The sequence below is a fragment of the Diabrotica virgifera genome, chromosome 4 (genome assembly GCF_917563875.1).
Source record: "Diabrotica virgifera virgifera chromosome 4, PGI_DIABVI_V3a".
NCBI lineage: Eukaryota > Metazoa > Arthropoda > Insecta > Coleoptera > Chrysomelidae > Diabrotica > Diabrotica virgifera.
This window is the reverse complement of record NC_065446.1, coordinates 228,217,021-228,235,823: the sequence shown is the minus strand read 5'-3', so window position 1 is coordinate 228,235,823 and position 18,803 is coordinate 228,217,021. Positions and strand designations below refer to the sequence as shown.

The 18,803-nt window shown below is 32.8% G+C and overlaps 1 protein-coding gene across 1 annotated transcript in view; it reads left to right on the top strand.

The window, feature by feature from the left end:
• Positions 1 to 6,324, top strand: part of LOC126884101 (zinc finger protein 678-like) — a 55,091-nt gene extending 48,767 nt beyond the window's left edge. The window contains exon 3 of the mRNA XM_050649890.1: positions 1,623 to 6,324. Within this exon, the coding sequence (XP_050505847.1) occupies positions 1,910 to 2,947 (1,038 nt within the window). The 5' untranslated portion in view covers positions 1,623 to 1,909 and the 3' untranslated portion in view covers positions 2,948 to 6,324. The remainder of the gene's footprint in view (positions 1 to 1,622) is intronic.
• The last annotated feature ends 12,479 nt before the right edge of the window (positions 6,325 to 18,803 follow it).

Sequence of the window (18,803 nt, the reverse complement as noted above, 5' to 3'; positions counted from 1 at the left end):
CATAGTCCAATAAAAATAAAAGCTAATTGTTTATTCATTAACTTTTGTGTTAATAAAATCATGGCGCTTTTTTGAATGTATATTTATAAATTTATGGGGTGTATTTATACTGTTACACTTAGGGTCGTGTCATATTATAATGCACGTTGCGTTTTCGGCACGTAGCGTAGCGTTTCCGAAAAATATTGTTTTTATGGTTTTAAATATGAACAATTCATACTGTACGGAGCGTATCGTGTCATACACTTTGTTAAATCAGGTTTTTATATTTTTTCGAAACGCTACGCTACGTGCCGAAAACGCAACGTGCATTATAATATGACACGACCCTTAACATGAACTTCAGCTTGTATATTTAAAATTGAATTTAAAAATATAAATAATGAAGGATGAGTTTGATACATTGAATTATTGAAATGGGAATGGAAAGATTCACATGCATTTGTAGTTTTATTTAAAGCCGCGGAAGCATCTGCCCATATTTTTGGCGGAAATTTTGAATCAGATATTAAGTAGTTTTGTAAAAGGTAGTCAGAAAATTCTTCCAATTTAGGATGTTCAGGTTTAATTTCATAAAGTTAAAAAAAATAAAAATCATCAATTTCTTCGGGATTTAAAAATAAAAGGCCAAAACAGTAACGCAGCCATTTTCCTATATCTGAACTTTTATCTTTATATTCATTAACTAACCAAACCCAAGCTTTGGATTTTTCTAAACCAAGCTTGTGTTAAATGAAATCGACAACCGGTAATTTTACAATTTGGCCAAATTTTTACTACAGCATTATGAATAGCAATTTCAAAATCAATGACTACTTCTTGTGGCGAAAATGTTAAACTTCTACTCACGCAATATTGATAAATGTTCATAATGCATTGTCTATAAGAATTTTCGCTTTTGTCTTTCAGTAAACAAAATACTAACGGAATATAATGACCCTTAAAATAGCTGTGAACTGTAAACATTTGTTTAAAAAACTTTGTACAGTACGAAAATGTACCATCCATATAAATAATTTTCGATTCACATAAAAATTTTAAATTACTATCACATGAAAATATCACTAAATTTTCGATCGAGTCATTCACTAACAAAAAGTTCTCCCCTCTATTTGTTTTTGGTTCTAATTTTCTTAAAATTTCATGAACTTCAAAAATTGATTTTGGTAAAGCTGGTTGAGACTTCCGATGAGCATAATACAGATTTTTTTTGCACAATGTAAATCATTTGTTGTCAAATTGGTTAAATTATTGTCAGTATTGAATTCTTTTCTAATTAATTTGGATACATGAGCAGCGGCGTAGCAGATACCCAAACAGTATATTTTCCCTAATCTATAATTCCAAGATAAATTTGTGGGCCGAGATGGGAATACCCCCTAATACCTACCTGTTAATCTTCGAGCCGACCTGGGGGGGTTTTTAAAATGTACCTGGGGTATCATAAAGGATTAAAGGATTATAGTGGGCCGAGATGGGAATACCCCAATTTGATATCACCATCACCTGATCTCTTGTCTTAGTTTGGTTTTTTACTTGGTTCATTTATTATAGAGTTGTTGCTTTTGTTTATGATCTGCCGTTTCTGCATGCAAAGTTTTATAGTTTGGTTTTTGTTTTAGGTTTACGCCAGAACGAGATTAAAACTATATCCGAAAGAAAGTTATTAACACACACTGGAGAAAAGCGTTACAAGTGCAAAATTTGTTCTAAGCAATTTAGTCAGGATGAACATTTGAAAAACCATTTAAGGATACACACTGGTGAAAAGCCATACAAGTGTGAAATTTGTTCTAAACAATTTAATCAGGGTGGAAATTTGAAAAAGCATTTAAGGATACACACTGGTGTAAAGCCATACAAGTGTGAAATTTGTTCTAAACAATTTAATCAGGATAGAAGTTTGAAAATGCATTTAAGGATACACACTGGTGAAAAGCCATACGAGTGTGAAATTTGTTCTAAGCAATTTAATCAGGAGGGAAATTTGAAAACGCATTTAAGGATGCACACGGGAGAAAAGCCATACAAGTGTGAAATTTGTTCTAACCAATTTAATCACGGTAGAAGTTTGAAAATGCATTTAAGGATACACACTGGTGAAAAGCCATACAAGTGTGAAATTTGTTCTAAACAATTTAATCAGGATAGAAGTTTGAAAAAGCATTTAAGGATACACACTGGAGAAAAGCCATACGAGTGTGAAATTTGTTCTAAACAATTTAATCAGGGTGGAATTTTGAAACGGCATTTAAGGATACACACTGGAGAAAAGCCATACGAGTGTGAAATTTGTTCTAAGCAATTTAATCAGGAGGGAAATTTGAAACAGCATTTAAGGATACACACTGGAGAAAAGCCATACAAGTGTGAAATTTGTTCTAAGCAATTTAGTCATGATGAACATTTGAAACGCCATTTATGGATACACACTGGTGAAAAGCCATACAAGTGTGAAATTTGTTCTAAACAATTTAATCGGAATGAAAGTTTGAAAATGCATTTAAGGATACACACTGGCGAAAAGCCATACAAGTGTGAAATTTGTTCTAAACAATTTAATCGGAATGGAAGTTTGAAAATGCATTTAAGGATACACACTGGCGAAAATCCATACAAGTGTGAAATTTGTTCTAAACAATTTAATCAGGATGGAAGTTTGAAAATGCATTTAAGGATACACACGGGAGAAAAGCCATACAAGTGTGAAATTTGTTCTAAGCAATTTAATCAGGAGGGAAATTTGAAACAGCATTTAAGGATACACACTGGAGTTAAGCCATACAAGTGTGTAATTTGTTCTAAGCAATTTAATCGGGATGGACGTTTGAAAATGCATTTAAGGATACACACTGGTGAAAAGCCATACAAGTGTGAAATTTGTTCTAAACAATTTAATCAGGATGGAAGTTTGAAAATGCATTTAAGGATACACACGGGACAATAGCCTTATAAGTGTTAAATTTGTTCTAAACAATTTAATCGGGATGGAAATTTGAAAATGCATTTAAGGATACACACTGAAGAAAAGCCTTATACGTGTGAAATTTGTTCTAAGCACTTTAGTCAAGATCAACATTTGAAATACCATTTAAGAGTACACACTGGAGAAAAACCTTACAAGTGTGAAGTCTGTTCTAAGCAATTTAGTCGAAATGGAGATTTGAAAAGGCATTTAAGGATACACACTGAAGAAAAGCCTTATACGTGTGAAATTTGTTCTAAGCACTTTAGTCAAAATAAATATTTGAAAAACCATTTAAGAGTACACACTGGAGAAAAATCTTACAAGTGTGAAGTCTGTTCTAAGCAATTTAGTCGAAATAGAGATTTGAAAAGGCATTCAATGGTACACACTGGAGAAATGCCTTACAAGTGCAAAATTTGTTCTAAGCATTTTAGTCGGTATGGACATTTGAAACAGCATTTATGGTTACACCTTAAATGACCTAGATCGAACCCTCTTGTAAACACACCGTCGACCTAGAGGTTTTCAGGTACTACTAGGTTCTACTGTGAAATTCACACTGGGTGTACAGTACGGTTAAGATAGGAATGCGCATTTGCCGAATTTCACGCCATGCGACTGGCAGCACAAACAGGTCGAAGTACTAATCACGTACAGAACCGTACAAAGGGTTTTACGGCGGGGCTGTATTATGGGTAAAACTATCTTGTTTTGATTTTAATTTATATTGCAAATTAGAATAAAACACAGAGACATTAGATATTTATTATAAGATTATTATTAGATATTTACAAATAATTATCTTCAAGAAGTCAAATAAGAGGCATGAATTTTATTGAAAAGACTTTTTTTAATAATAAAATAATTTAATAAAAAGAAAAAAGAAGTTTTTAGCGAGAATTTTATTTTAAAATTGTATACCTACCTACTTTGTTGAACTAACAAATATATTTTAAAATACCATTTTCGATGGCTATACATGATACAAGGTGGGATCAAACAAGAAGCATGAATTTTAATAAAAAGACTTTTGTAATAATAAAATAATTTAATAAAAACAAAAGAGAAGTTTTTAGCGAGAATTTTATTTTAAAATTGTATACCTACCAACTTTATTGAACTAAAATATGTTTTAAAATACCATTTTCGATGGCTATACAGGATACAAGGTGGGATCAAATAAGAAGCATGCATTTTAATAAAAAGACTTTTTTTTAATGATAAAATAATTTAATAAAAACAAAAAAGAAGTTTTTAGCGAGAAATTTATTTTAAAATTGTATACCTACCTACTTTGATGAACTAACAAATATATTTTAAAATACCATTTTTGATGACTATACAGGATACAAGGTGGGACCTCTGATAACTGCATCAATCGATTATGGAAAAATTATGGTTAGTAAAATTTCGATATTTTAGGTATATACATAATATATTTGCCTATAGAATCAAAACCTACTAGATCCATGTTTTGAAAATTTTCAGGAGACTAAAAAAACATTAAAAATGTAAATTTTCCAAAAAGTATCCGGCATGGCTCAATCAAAGGGGCATCAATAAATGTTATAAAATGGCACACTAATTTGGTATAGAGTCATTTTTCTGCATGCCGCTTACATTTTCAGAAATTTGTTCTTTTTGTTTGGACTTAGCAGATTTTGATTCTAAGCCCACATAATATTGTCCAAATTCCTCATTTTCAACTGCTTTTAGGGGCAATTAATGCACTAAAAGTGGGTATTGAACCATTTTGACAGGAAAGCATACAAAATATACAAGAAAACGAAGTACTTTATTCGCAGTGACATACCCAGGGGGGTTTGAGGGTTACAACTCCCCTCACCCCATTGGAATGTACTTTGAGCTTAAATTGGCGGTATTCTATACCCCCAGAAATCCTCCAGTAGTTGTAACCCCCCTTAGGATAATCCTGGTTACGCCGTTGCTTTATTGTTCATAAAGTAATGGACATAGCAGGATTTGATTCTAACGTGTCAACATTCCACGGGTATTTTAAAGCGGATTTAGAAGGTTCTGAGCCGAAACCTTATTCCTGTAGATTAATATATACTTATATACTTAATATAACATTACAAATGTGTAAAAAAAGAGAAAACGAAAACTTTTGGATTTAGCAGGGTTTGATTTTGATGGGCTCATTTCGTGTACCATATCCTATATCCAAGTTCAATTGTTTTGTAGTTATTAACGTTTGAAAAGTGGCCATTTTCACATTTTGGACAGTTATGACATCAAAACGGTTTGACTTAGATCGAAACGGTTTGCACGTTCCTATTTAAACTTTTCATAAGCTACCGAAAAGCTTTCCAACAGCCAATATACCTAATACCCACTCAAGTTCTTTGCACTCAGCCCAATACCCGAAAAGCTCGTACTGTGATTGGACTGATAAATGCATTTCATTGGTTGTAGAATAATCGAGGTTAGTCACAGGTAATCAATTATACTAATGTCGCCCTCTGCATCCAAGATGTCGGATTCGCTTTCGCTACTTTCACCTATTTTTGCTTTGTTACTTGTGCGAAACAGTCTTGGATCAACTGGCGCACCTCTTCATTTTTAAAAATAGTATTATGGGTAGCTACATATCGCTTAAGTTTGTTCCACACCATTTCTATAGGATTTAAGTTGCAATGATACATTATAAATGATTACATTGTAAAACATATTCATCAAGATTATACTGATCGTGTTGATCTTTAAAAGCACGCACTGTTTCTAATAGCTCAGATTTCAAAAATCTATTTCGAAATTTTTCAAGCTTTATATAAAAGAATCGCTACTGCAAGTACAAACTAATAAAAAAAATAGTACTTCCCAAGCTATTTATACATTTCGTGGATTTCCTTTTTTTTATTCTACTGTATAGATAATATAAAATATTATACTCGTACTGCCGGGAGATGCATTTTATCCAAGCCAGTCCTGTGCGAAGCTCTTGAGAGAGCAATCAACAACTGGTGAAGAACGACAACCCTGTACGTTTATTGCTCATAAGAAATGTATTGCCCTATCTTAGCTGTACTGCACTTTCGATGTGAATTTCTCTATAGCTGTTCCGTAATATTCAGCGTTCGAATGAAACAGGATTGAAAATACTGGAACCCGTACCAGCCAGATCGTCGCCACCAAATCGAAGGTTCCAGATCAGAGGCATACTGGTATATAAGAGAATTTGTGTGGAACTGACTTAGTAATAATTTCGATGTTAACCCGGCGCATGCCTGGTGAAAAAACTGACGTCACCTGCCTAGACGAATATCTTGCACCCGAAGATACCTATTATATACGTTTATTTTACAAATTAAATAAAAATCGATTACTTACATAAATATTTGTATTTTTGTTAATACTTGCATTTATTACCTAATCATTTATATAAAATACAGAAAGTTGTAAAAAATATGAGATTATATTTTATAATAGTAATGGATACAAGAAACTTTTTATCAAAAATGTCCTTTTTAAGAGAAATAGTAATAAAAAACGGAAGAGAATTATTTCTGAAACTGGGCATAACTTTTTAAAAATTTAAATATGCATACATTTAGCTTAACTAACTCTGCACAATCATGGCAGCTGAATTTGGAGCGCTCCATGCAGATCGTCTTGTTACAAGATAAACAGGTACGTTTCGTTTTTCTGTCTTTGTTTGATGGGCAATCCTTACACCTAGTTGTACCTTGGTATCTTAGGTTTAGGTGGTGGTTGAACGGTGGTTCTCCAAGGTGCTCGTTTATTATTTTACGCAAGTTTCTAAGCAGTTTCACATTTTTCTTCCTTTATATTTGTTCATTTATCAAACTCAATCCAAGTTGTGTAATGAACGCTGTTCTATTTGTGTTTTGTTTATTTGAGCGATAGATAATGTTCCCATTGATGGCAGTTATTTAGCATGGCATAGAACACCACCATAGGCCATCTTTTTGTATTCCTCGAAACATCATAAGTAGCACATAGTTCATCAACACCCGCTTTAGTGCCGTTTGCTGTTATAGAAGGTGATCGTCTCCGGTTTTTTCTTTCCCAATGTAGAACGGTCAATTTGTAAAATAAAGAATGAACGTTTTTATTGTGAGATAATTTTTTAAGTATTCTAAATACACTGCTTGACAATTGATAAGGATCATAATTATTATTTCAAAAATGTTAAAAGTTTGTTGACGTCATAGTATTTTTTCCTTGGTTATAGTTAAAAAAGATATATTTTTTAAATATAAATAATCAATAACACAAACATAATAATTTAACAAGAAAAACAATTTATTTAAATAAAATAACATAAAATTGTGTTCTACAAAATTCAACATAACGAGATAATTGGCCTTCAAAACTTAATAAAAATTTCTAATATTTTGTTGAGTTCAAAAATCTTCAAAAATATCGATGGAGTCAGACAGGGTGGTGTATTGAGTCCATTATTGTTTATAAGCGTTATGGACGAAGTAATAAAAGCTTGCTGGCCAAAAACAAAAAAAAAAAAAAAATATACATATTACAGGATACAGAAACGTGCAAGTAGTCAAAGTAGAAGCATGCGTATTTGCAGATGACATAGTGCTTATAGCAAAAACAGAAAAAGACCTTAAAAAGAACATGACAATGCGGACAGACGAATTAAAATCATACAACTTAAGAGTAAACACCGAGAAAACTAAAGTGATGGTAGTAACAAAAACCAACACAAAAATAAACATTAACATTGAAGGAATTGTAATCGAACAGATAGAAGTATTTAAGTAGGTACTTAGGGATAAGTTTGAATAATAAAGGGTCACAAGAAGACGAGATTGGTGCCAGAATAAACTCGGCAACTAGAATATATCATTCACTATACAAAAACTTCTTGAACCGACAAGAAATAACAACAAAAACTAAAATGATCGTATACCAAACAGTGTACCAACCTGTATTAACCTGTGGGGCAGAAAACTGGGTACCTAGGGGAAAGGTAGGTAAAGTGGAATGGGTGGGTAAAGCGGAATAAGCTTAAAATTTAATTTCAAAATTGGCGGTTTTTGTTGTAACTCCTACCACAATATACCTTTTGACATTTGGCAATATTTACTTCAATATGGCGCACTTTCATTGATATGTTCATGTGAGTTAAACAAGATCATTGTTTTTTAACAAAAAGTTGTAATATTTGGTGACTAAGACGAAATTTCTTATCAGCAACAGGTAAGTTTTTCTAACCGTATTTATTATCTATTGTATAAAATGGTTATTTGTGGACATAAATACTCTTTCTTTAACTTATTAGCACGTTTGGTTAGTAGCTATCGTGTTTGTACAGAAAAAATGTTGATGCGGGTAAAGTGGAATGAAACGTATGCGGGTAAAGCGGAATGACGTTCCACTTTACCTCCTAAAAGTTTAACAATGTTATTAAGTGACAACATTTTTTTAGCATGCCTAATTTTTACAAACGAAAGACTTCGCAGCAGAGTTGGGACGAGAAGGCAATGGCTGAGGCTCTCAACTGCATGTCAAGGTGGTTTATCAATTCATTCTTCTGCAAAACAATATAACATTCCATCGACAACTCTTTTTAGAAGATTAAAGCGACCACCAGAAGAACGTTTAGTGAAGCAACTTGGACGATTCCGTTGCGTGTTCACGGTAGATCAAGAGATGATGTTGTAGACTATATTCTTAAAATGGAAGAACGCCTGTTTGGGCTAAATTCTGACTTAAAATATCTTACCTACGAGTTTGCCATACGAAATAACATTGAACATAGATTCAATAATGAGAAGAAAGAAGCTGGTAAAGTATGGTTGCTTGGTTTCATGAAACGGCACCCAGTTCTTTCACTTCGACTTCCAGAAAAAACGTCAGCTGCGCGAGCGTCAGCATTTAACGCAGTTAGTGTCGGAAAGTTCTTTGATTTATTGGAAGACTTATACCAAAAACACAACTACAAACCTAACCGCATCTATAATTGTGACGAAACCGGAATCTCTACCGTGCCAAATAAGCCTTCAAAGATTATTTCAAAAAAGGGGAAAAAGCAAGTAGGAGTTTTATCATCAGCTGAAAGAGGTACGCTTACAACTGCAGAAATTTGCTTCAACGCTGCAGGGGAATACATCCCCCCTGCTCTTATTTTTTCACGGGTGAGACATCACTTGACATTCGACATTGGAGTTCCTCTGAATACCAAAATTTTCACGCATGCTTCTGGATGGATGCAGACCGAAATCTTTACGGCTTGGTTTCACCATTTTATTAAATTTGCGAAGCCTACCTCCGAGGACAGGGTTTTACTAATTTTAGATGGCCATTCAACCCACATAAAAAACATTGAAGTCTTAGAGCTTGCTAAGAAAAACTTTGTAGACATCCTGGTGCTACCACCACATTGCACACATCGACTTCAGCCACTGGACGTATCATTTATGTATCCCATGTCGACCTTCTATGAACAGGCAGTGCGAGTTTGGCTGCGAACCCACCCGGGGAAAGTTGTGACGATTCATGATGTCGGTCCTCTCTTCGGAGAAGCTTACTTGAAGGCAGCTAGTATGGCAACAGCTATCTCAGGATTTAAGAAGACGGGTATTTGGCCGTTTGAGAGACCTGATCCAAACGTTTTCGTGGCTGCAGATACAACTGATCGTCCTGGGCCTCTACTCGCTACATCTAACCTGCCATCAGCGTCCACTCCAGTGTCAAATGACATTCTCCTCCATAAGACTATTGTTAGTCCTGCGGATATTTTACCTATCCCACGGGTCGCTTCAAATATCGAAAATCCAACGAAGAAAAGGGCTCGATCAGGAAAAATTGTAGTAGCAACTTCTACCCCTTTTATTGAAGAGTTAAAGAATTTGAAGGCTCCGACCCCAAAAAATCTAACCAAAAAAGTTACGAAGCAACTATTTCAAAGCGACAGCGAAGAAGAAGATGATGCAAACATCAGCATTTATAGTGACACCGACAGCGGTTCAGAGTTGGACCTACCAGTTCAAATTCCTACCATAAAAACAGAAGATATTAAGGAAAGGATATATGTAGCTGTAGAGTACAACGGACAAACATTTCCCGGTTTAGTAATTTCAAAATCAGGTGAATCAGCGTCTGTAAAGTGTATGGAAAGGACGCAAAAATATTTCAAATGGCCTAATAAAGATGATGTATTAGATTACAACATTAAGGACATTAAAATGATTATTAATGAACCAAAACAGTTAAGACGAGGGTTTTTCAATGTTCCTGAGCTCTGTTTATATGCTTAGTTGAATAAATAATATTAATTCATTTTAAGTTTTTGTATTCCGCTTTACCTCCAATATGGCGGGTAAAGTGGAATATTACACCACTTTTACTTTTGACGTTTTTCTCCGAAGTGGTGATATATTAGTTTAATTTCTTAACAGTACTACGTAGGGCTATAACGTAAGTGGCTTCTTCCATAAACTCAAACTTTTAAGACGAATACTTCTACCGGGATACAAGCTTGAATCGGTAATTATTCCACTTTACCTACCTTTCCCCTACTTGACGAAAGACAAACAAAGCGACTGCAAGCAAGCGAAATGAAATACTTGAGGAAAGTGCTGGGTGTTAAAAGAACAGACAGAAGAAGAAACGAAGATATTAGACAAGAACTAGGAACGAAATTGCTAAAGGTTAAAGCAGAAGAAGAGACACTGAAATGGTGGGGACACATGATCAGAATGAACGAAACTAGACAGGCCAAAAAGATATGGGAAGCGAGAAAAATAGGGAAAAACCGTAGAGGACGACCAAGAAAAACATGGAACAAAAGCATAAACGAGAATCTCGAAAAAAGGGAACACATGGAGTGAGCCAAAGGAACTAGCTAGAGACAGAAAAGAGTGGCGTAAAGTAGACAAAATTTAAGAGAGCGTGTACACCTCGACACCGACGGGTATAAGAGGTTTCCGATTATTGTTCGTCCGCTATAACTTTTCCCATGCGTCACGATTCATTTTCAAACAAATTAAGTCAAAACATAAAATGAAACGAACGTCGATGTGTATATACATTTTGTATACTGTATACCAGGGGTCACCAATTATATTCCCTGAGGGTCCGTTTCGAAAACCTATGACACTTCCGGGGTCCGGACTTACTGCTACCTGTGTCCGATTGTGCTGATTCGGTTTCTTTGCGGATTCTTGTTAAAAAATATCATCCCACCATAATAACAAATCAAAAGGGTACCGGGCGAAATTTTTAGGGAGAAATTGTTTAACATTCTTTTTTAACAAATTCAAAATATCACGTTTTTGCCCCCGAAAATACCCATGTTTTTAGCATTTTTGGGCCATCTTAAACAAAAATCATCTTTTTTTCTCAAAAGTTGATAGATTTTGAGTTTAAGCGATTTATTTAAAATCTGCAAAATGCAAAAATAAGCATTTTTGAAGCTTGAAAACTCATGTGTAAATTAATATTTTTGAGGTTGTCAAGTGCCTAAATTGAAGCTTAAACATTCAATTTCAAGATTCTGCTGAGTAATCAGGGTATATTTCAATTTAGACCGTTGTTTTAATTGTTACTAATGCGCGTCCTGGACCCTTAATCTACCGCGGTGGCGCGTCGCACTGTGTGGTGCGTATCGCACTACACGATTGGCGTATTTAATTAGCACATTGGCAATAATTAATTGAATAAATAAATAAATTATAAAAAAAATTATGTTAATAATATATCATAAAATTTTAATAAATGTCAAATATTTGTTGGGAATTTTTCGAATAAGTACATCAATGTATACATGCGACAGAGAATCATAAAGTGCGACGCCCGACAATTAACAATTAAAAAACAACGGTCTATATTGAAATAAGCCGTGAATCTTGAAATATAATGTATAAGCTTAACTTTAGGCACTTATCAACCGGAGCACTAATAATTTACACATGCGTTTTCAAGCCTCGAAAATGCGTACCTATGCGATTTTCGCATTTTTCACATTTTAAATAGCTTATAACTCGAAAACTATTAACTTCTTATAAAAATGACTAGAGGCCTTTTTTGTTTAAAATCACCCAAATAACCAATAAATACATTTTCGGGACAAAAAGATAATTTTAAATTTATTTAAAAAAGTTGTTTCCTATGTAAAAAAATGTACAACCTGTCTCAAGTCCGGAATGAGTTTAGTACAACAGTGCAACTGATTTTCATTAGGGAGTTGATATTTAGCTGTTAGCTGAGATCTGCACCGATTTTTAATAAAGTTTATTCTTGAAAAAGCGGCTTCGCACATATAAGTTGAGCCAAACATAGTACACAATTTCACGGCCAAACATTTTCAAAATTGGAAAACACTATATTCTGAATTTAATCACGGTCCGCACAAAACTAGCATACGGTCCGGATGCGGACCGCGGTCCGCTAATTGGTGACCCCTGCTCTGCTGTATACTATATACTACACACATCGGCGTACGTTTCACTTTGTTTTGACTTAATTTGTTTGAAAATGAATCGTGACGCATGGGAAAAGTTATGGCGGACGAACTATATGTATTATGTATGTAGGTATGTATCTAATATTTTGTTGGACCTCCTCGGGAACGAGTTAAACTTCTTACTCTATTAGGCATACTCTCAATTAATCCATTCAAACCATTTTGATCCAAAGTTGTCCATATTTGACTCACAGGTGACTCATATTTGACCATGATAGGTGAATGGCAAATTTTGGTCATTCTTTATATTTTCGAGGTCGCTGAATCTGAATATGAAGTTTATTTTTATCTATAATTGGTGGAACATGTTCAAAAATCAAATTTTATGCAAAAATGCCAAAAATCAATTTTGATAATTTTTCATATTTACCTCGCTGTATCTTTGGTCGCTGTAAATATTTCCTTTTGAAAATCTTACTGTATCATTCTTGAATAATTTAAATATTAATGAGATTTGTCCGAGATGTTTAAACAAATTAAAAGAGAAGTTGTTAATTTTTAAACAATTTGTCATCAGATTTCGTTAGTTTCATGTTTACGTAAAAAAGTTGGCTGACAAACTTTTTAGTTTATAATTTTAATCAAGACAACATTAAAACATAAGTTATATGATTGAAGTTTTCTGGAAAATTTCAAGTCAAAATACGCAATAGAAAAAAAGTTATGTGACTTTATAGACGAGTGGCACTCCACAAAAAAAAACGCTTATTTTTCAAGATACTGACCACGGTGTGGTGAATGGCTAATTTTGATCATACTTTATGTTTTTGATGGTGCTGAAAACGAAAATCAGGTTTATTTTGAATTTTAGATGGGGAAACATTGTCAAAATAGCAATTTTACCCTAAAAATAAAAAAAAATTAAATCACGTTTTTCTTAAAATTAAAAGTTGCACCATTTTTATTTTTCTATAAAAAGTTTTGTTCTTTGTACTCTATGTTTTAACATAAACTTGATTAAAAAGCTAAATTTCAAATTTTGTCACTCAACTTTTGCGATTAAACTTTGCAATTCAGGAATCTGCACCTTTTACTTTAAACAATACATAACTTTTATTATATTAAGACAAAAAAGATTCAAACAGGTCCCATTGTCTTCAAAAAGGTAAGAAATATATACTATAAAAATTTCAGAAAAAATATTAAAATGGAACAGAGTTGTAGCGAGTTAAACGGAAAAAAGCGTGATTTCATTTTGTTTATTTTTAGGGTAAGATTGCGATTTTGACAATGTTCCCCCACGTAAAATTTAAAATTAACCTAATTTTCGTTTTCAGTACTATCAAATACATAAAGTATGATCAAAATTAGCCATTCACCACACCGTGGTCAGTATCTCGAGAAATAAGCGTTTTTTCGGGTGTGCCACTCGTCTATAAAGTCACATAACTTTTTTCCTATTGTATATTTTGACTTAAAATTTTCCAGAAAACTTCCTCATGAATAATTATGTTTTATTGATGTGTTGGTTAAAATTATAAACTAAAAAGTTTGTCACTAAACTTTTTTAAGTAAACATGAAACTAACGAAATCTAACGACAAAATGTTTAAAAATTAACAACTCCTCTTTTAATGTGATTAATCATTGTGGACAAATGTCTTTATTATCTAAATACTTCAAAGATAACCCAGTAAAATTTTCAAAAGGAAATATTGACAGCGGCCAAAGATACATTGAGGTAAAGCTGAAAAATGATCAAAATTGATTTTTCGCATTTTTGCATAAAATTTGATTTTTGAACATGTTCCACCAATTCTAGATAAAAATAGACTTCATATTCGGATTCAGCGACCTCGAAAACATAAAGAATGACTAAAATTGGTCATTCACCTTAAAGTTTATTTTCGTAGCCGGTATAATGTAATTTTAGGGATTGCTGCCGCTCGCCTATGAACGCTCCCTGCCATAATTTGAAATTTTACTAGTATTCTTGTTCTCATGATCATTTTTCAGTGCGTCATTAATTATGACGTCATATACTGTATTGGCTGTGTCGAGACTTATTTCATGTAATTATTGACAAATCTGACAGATGCCACAATCGTACTTAGCCATAGGTGAAAAGCTTGTAGAATTAGTAATTTAGTAGATTTGATTTTTACACAATATGTTAACATGTAGGTATTTTTTATAAAGGGGAATAGAATTAAAAAGTAAACAATATTGTTAATTAAATTTATAAATATGGACACATTAAAAAATGACACAAAACTATCCATAAACTGTGTTTTTATCTTCTTCTCTAGGTGCTGTCTCTGCTTCAAAAGTTAGCAATCATCAGAGAGATCTTTATTTCTGAAACAGCGGCTCTAAATAATTCATTGTTATTACATCCAAACCAGTTCCTAAGGTTCTTCAGCCATGAGTTACGTCTCCTTACTATGGATCTTTTTCTTGTATAATGACCTGGAGTATTATACATCTCTCATCACATGTCCCATATATCTCAGTTTTCTTCTTATTTGTTAGTTCTCGTTCCTTATGCGTAAGTCTCATTACCTCCACGTTGGCTATTCTATCTATTCATGAGATATTTAGCACTCTTCGGTACATCTCGAATGTCTCTAGTCTCCTCACGTCAATGACTAACTTTTAACGAACTAAATTCTAAACCAAAACACAAAATAATGCACAAAGACGTTGTGAAACCAATGAACTGTGTGAAACACAAGTGAAGTCGAATTCGAAATTTCAAAATGACAGGTACACAAAATACTGACCTGAATAATAACCGTCACTTGACTCTTTGACACTTCTAAAAAATGGCCCAAATGGACGAAGTTTTCGTCAAATGTTCGTAATACGTGTATTTGATTGGCTAGAAAAAACGCGCATTCTAAATATCAACGAATCAAACGTAGGTTAGGAATAGACATCTTATGTATATAACCATTGTAATGCTGCATTATTTTTGTGTTTAATCACGGAGCTACCGCTTTTTCCGTCTCATCTAACTTAATGCATTGAGAGAAATCGAAAAACTGTGACGCACTGAAAAATGATCATGAGAACAAGAATATGTAGTACAATCATTCAAGCTTAAAATAAATCCAAACCTCGCAATTCCAATTGCCTTCATCGATCTTCTTGAAAATTTGGAATTGAGTTCATTTTACCCTCCTCTTCAAACCTGACTTGGTCGCAAAGTATGTTTTTTATTTTTAAGGAGCGAAATCTACCCCCTACTCCAATAAATTGAAAACTAATGAATTAAAGCGGTAATGGGCTATAATTATTAGCCCAATAAATGACCGTTTTGGAGTGTAATTTTCAGGGGCAACTCCGAATTGCATGAAAATTTGGATTTAGGTTCTACTTACCCTCCACTTAAAAGTTGAATTTGTCCCATTGGTTGCTTTTACTTGGGGGGTGACAGTCACTCCTTCTCAGGGGGTGAAAAACGCGTGTTTAAAATAAGCCCGGCAATGGATAAATTGACCGATTATAAGCAACTTTAGTTCTATAAAGTTTTTTACGTAAGTCAATACTTTTCACGTTATTTGCAATTGAAAATGTTGATTTTTAGACAAAAAAACTACGTTTTCAGACCGTTTTTCGCAAATAACTCAAAAAGTAAATATTTTATCGAAAAAAATATTCTAAGCAAAAGTGTAGCTTATAAAAAAACAAAAAAATTGGTGTATCAGTAAAGTATATAAATTGAGAAAAAGCAAAGTTGTAGCTCATGAAAAATACGTTCTTATTCATCTAATTCCAAATCGAATAAGTCAACGCGAAATTACCGAAAAATTAAGCACTTTTCGGGAAAAGCTTATTAACATTTTTAAAGTACCTAAAGTACCTAAAAAAGATTTATACTTGTTTTCTACAAAAGTTTCTAGCACCAAAAATAAACGAGTTACACTGAAAAAAAAGTTGGCCCCTTTTTTGGTAAAGAAAATTGTGAAAACCTCCCTCTATTTAGCACCCTAAATAAAATTAATCGTTACCGCTTTACAATTTATTTAAACTGTATATATATTGTTTATATGATCTGTAAGTTTGATTGGCTTGAAGTGCTTATTTTTGAAAAAAATTGGTTTTATAGTAAAACAAAATTTTCTAAAAATTTTTGAAAAATTTCCTTTTTTCAAAATACCTTAAAAAGTATTAGTGATAAGAAAAATCTTAAAGAGTAAAAAAATATAGGTTTTGTTATTATAAATGTGCTAGTTTCATTTTGTTATTCCGCAAGACAAAAATTGGTTAATATATGGCTGTTCAAAATTTGCATACACTCGTGATTAGTGACCCGTTCAAGCTTTTTTAACTATAACCCTTTCAAAAATAAGCACTTTAAACCGATCAGACTGGCAGATCATATAAAAAATAGATAAGTAAGTAAATTGTTCGTAAAGCGGTAGCGATTAATTTCATTTGAGGAGCTAAACACGGGGCGATTTGCATGATTTCTTTACAAAAAAAGAGGGCCAACTTTATTTTGAGCGTAACTCGCTTATTTTTAATGCTAGAAACTTTTTTATGAACAATTCTAGTAAAGCTTTTTATAAACACTTTAAAAAAGTTTTAATAGGTTTTTCCCAAAAAGTGCTTAATTTTTCGGTGATTTCACCTTGAAATATTCGATTTGGAATTAGATGCACAAGACCGTATGTATTTTTCATGAGCTACAACTTTGTTTTTACTCGATTGATAGACTTTACTGATACACATTTTTTTTTCAGTTTTTTATAAGCTACACTTTTGCTAAGGATATTTTTTTCGATCAAGTATTTACTTTTTGAGTTATTTGCAAAAAACCGTCCGAAAACGTAGTTTTTTTGTCGAAAAATAAACATTTTCAATCGAAAATATCTCGAAAAGTATCGACTTACATAAAAAACTCTATAGAACAAAAGTTGCTTAAAATCATTAAATTTATCCATTTCCGGTCTTATCTTGAATATATATTTTTTCACCTCCGAGAAGGGGTGACTGTCACCCCCCAAGTAAAAGAAACCAACGGCACAATTTCAACTTTGAAGTGGAGGGTAAGTAGAACCTATATCCAAATTTTCATGCAATGCGGAGTTGCCCCTGAAAATTACACGGTATCGCCGTATTTCCCCTTCATTATTTACTGGGCTATATGTTCAAATATGTTAAGTGTTGATTGTTTTGAATCATGACTTTAATATTTTGATATTTTACAGCTCACCAACCCTTAAAAATAACCCCTCATACAAAGATTATTTCAAAAATGTGGTCAAGAAACATGACATTTTTTTATTTTGGATCGTAATAGGAGAATTTCTTTCCTTCAAGTACAAGAAATCTGACACTTAATTTTTTTTAATAATGCAACCACCAAAAACCACCCCTAAGAATGAAACTTAGGAAGAAATTGAAATTTAATAAATGGAAGCAGTTATAGACACATCAATATGTTTAAACATATTACATTTTTGTTGTTTTTTTACAATGTAACTAATAGTTCGATATTTTTATATGTAACTACCCTTAAAAACTACCCCTCATACAGTTATTTAAAAATGGCTAAGATTATGAAATCATTTTATTCTCGATCTTAAATAGGAAAATATATATCTATTATTTAAATATAAGAAACCTGATACATACCTAGAAGTTTTTAATTTGCTTCAACCCCTAAAAACTACCCCTTATCATAAAAACTAGGGAAACAATCTTGTTGAAAGCTTGAAGTAATGGAATTCGTTAAGACAATGAAAATTAATTGTTTCTTATGATATAATGATATATGTATTTATAAAATTTGTATCCCATAAAAATATACGTTTGAGGGAAATTAAACTTTTTAAACTTCACATTTTAATGATAATGAAAAATATTTATTTTACAACATTAAATTAAGTATAAAATTATTATGATTTTTAAAGTATATATCAATAATTTAACTTCAAATTCCAAATTCGTCTATTTCTTCTGCATCAACTTCCTTTTCTTCTTGGTCGACAGGAGGACAATTTTGGCAGCTATCACAAGAGCAAGAACCGCAAGATTGATTGCAATATAATCCAAGTTTGCTCAAAAGTTAAGCCACATCCTTTTTTGCAATTGCAAAATATCATTTTAAGTAATCTTCTGGTGCAGAAATATCGCGTCATTTTGTTTGGTACCAAGGTGCCATTCACTTTTGTCCATCCCCAATCAGCAAAATTGAAAGTTTTTTTGCCCGATATGCAAATACAAAGCAGGCACTGCCTGAATTAATTAATACTCCAAAAACATCAAAATTTAGACGCTCCGTAATTTTCAAACATTATCTCTAGAAAAATGTATTTGGTTTTTTAACAATAACTCGGCTTCCCTTTAAGCTTTTTGCATTCACTCTCACATCATTTTGTAGGGAATTTCATAAGCTATAAGATGATGAGCGTGT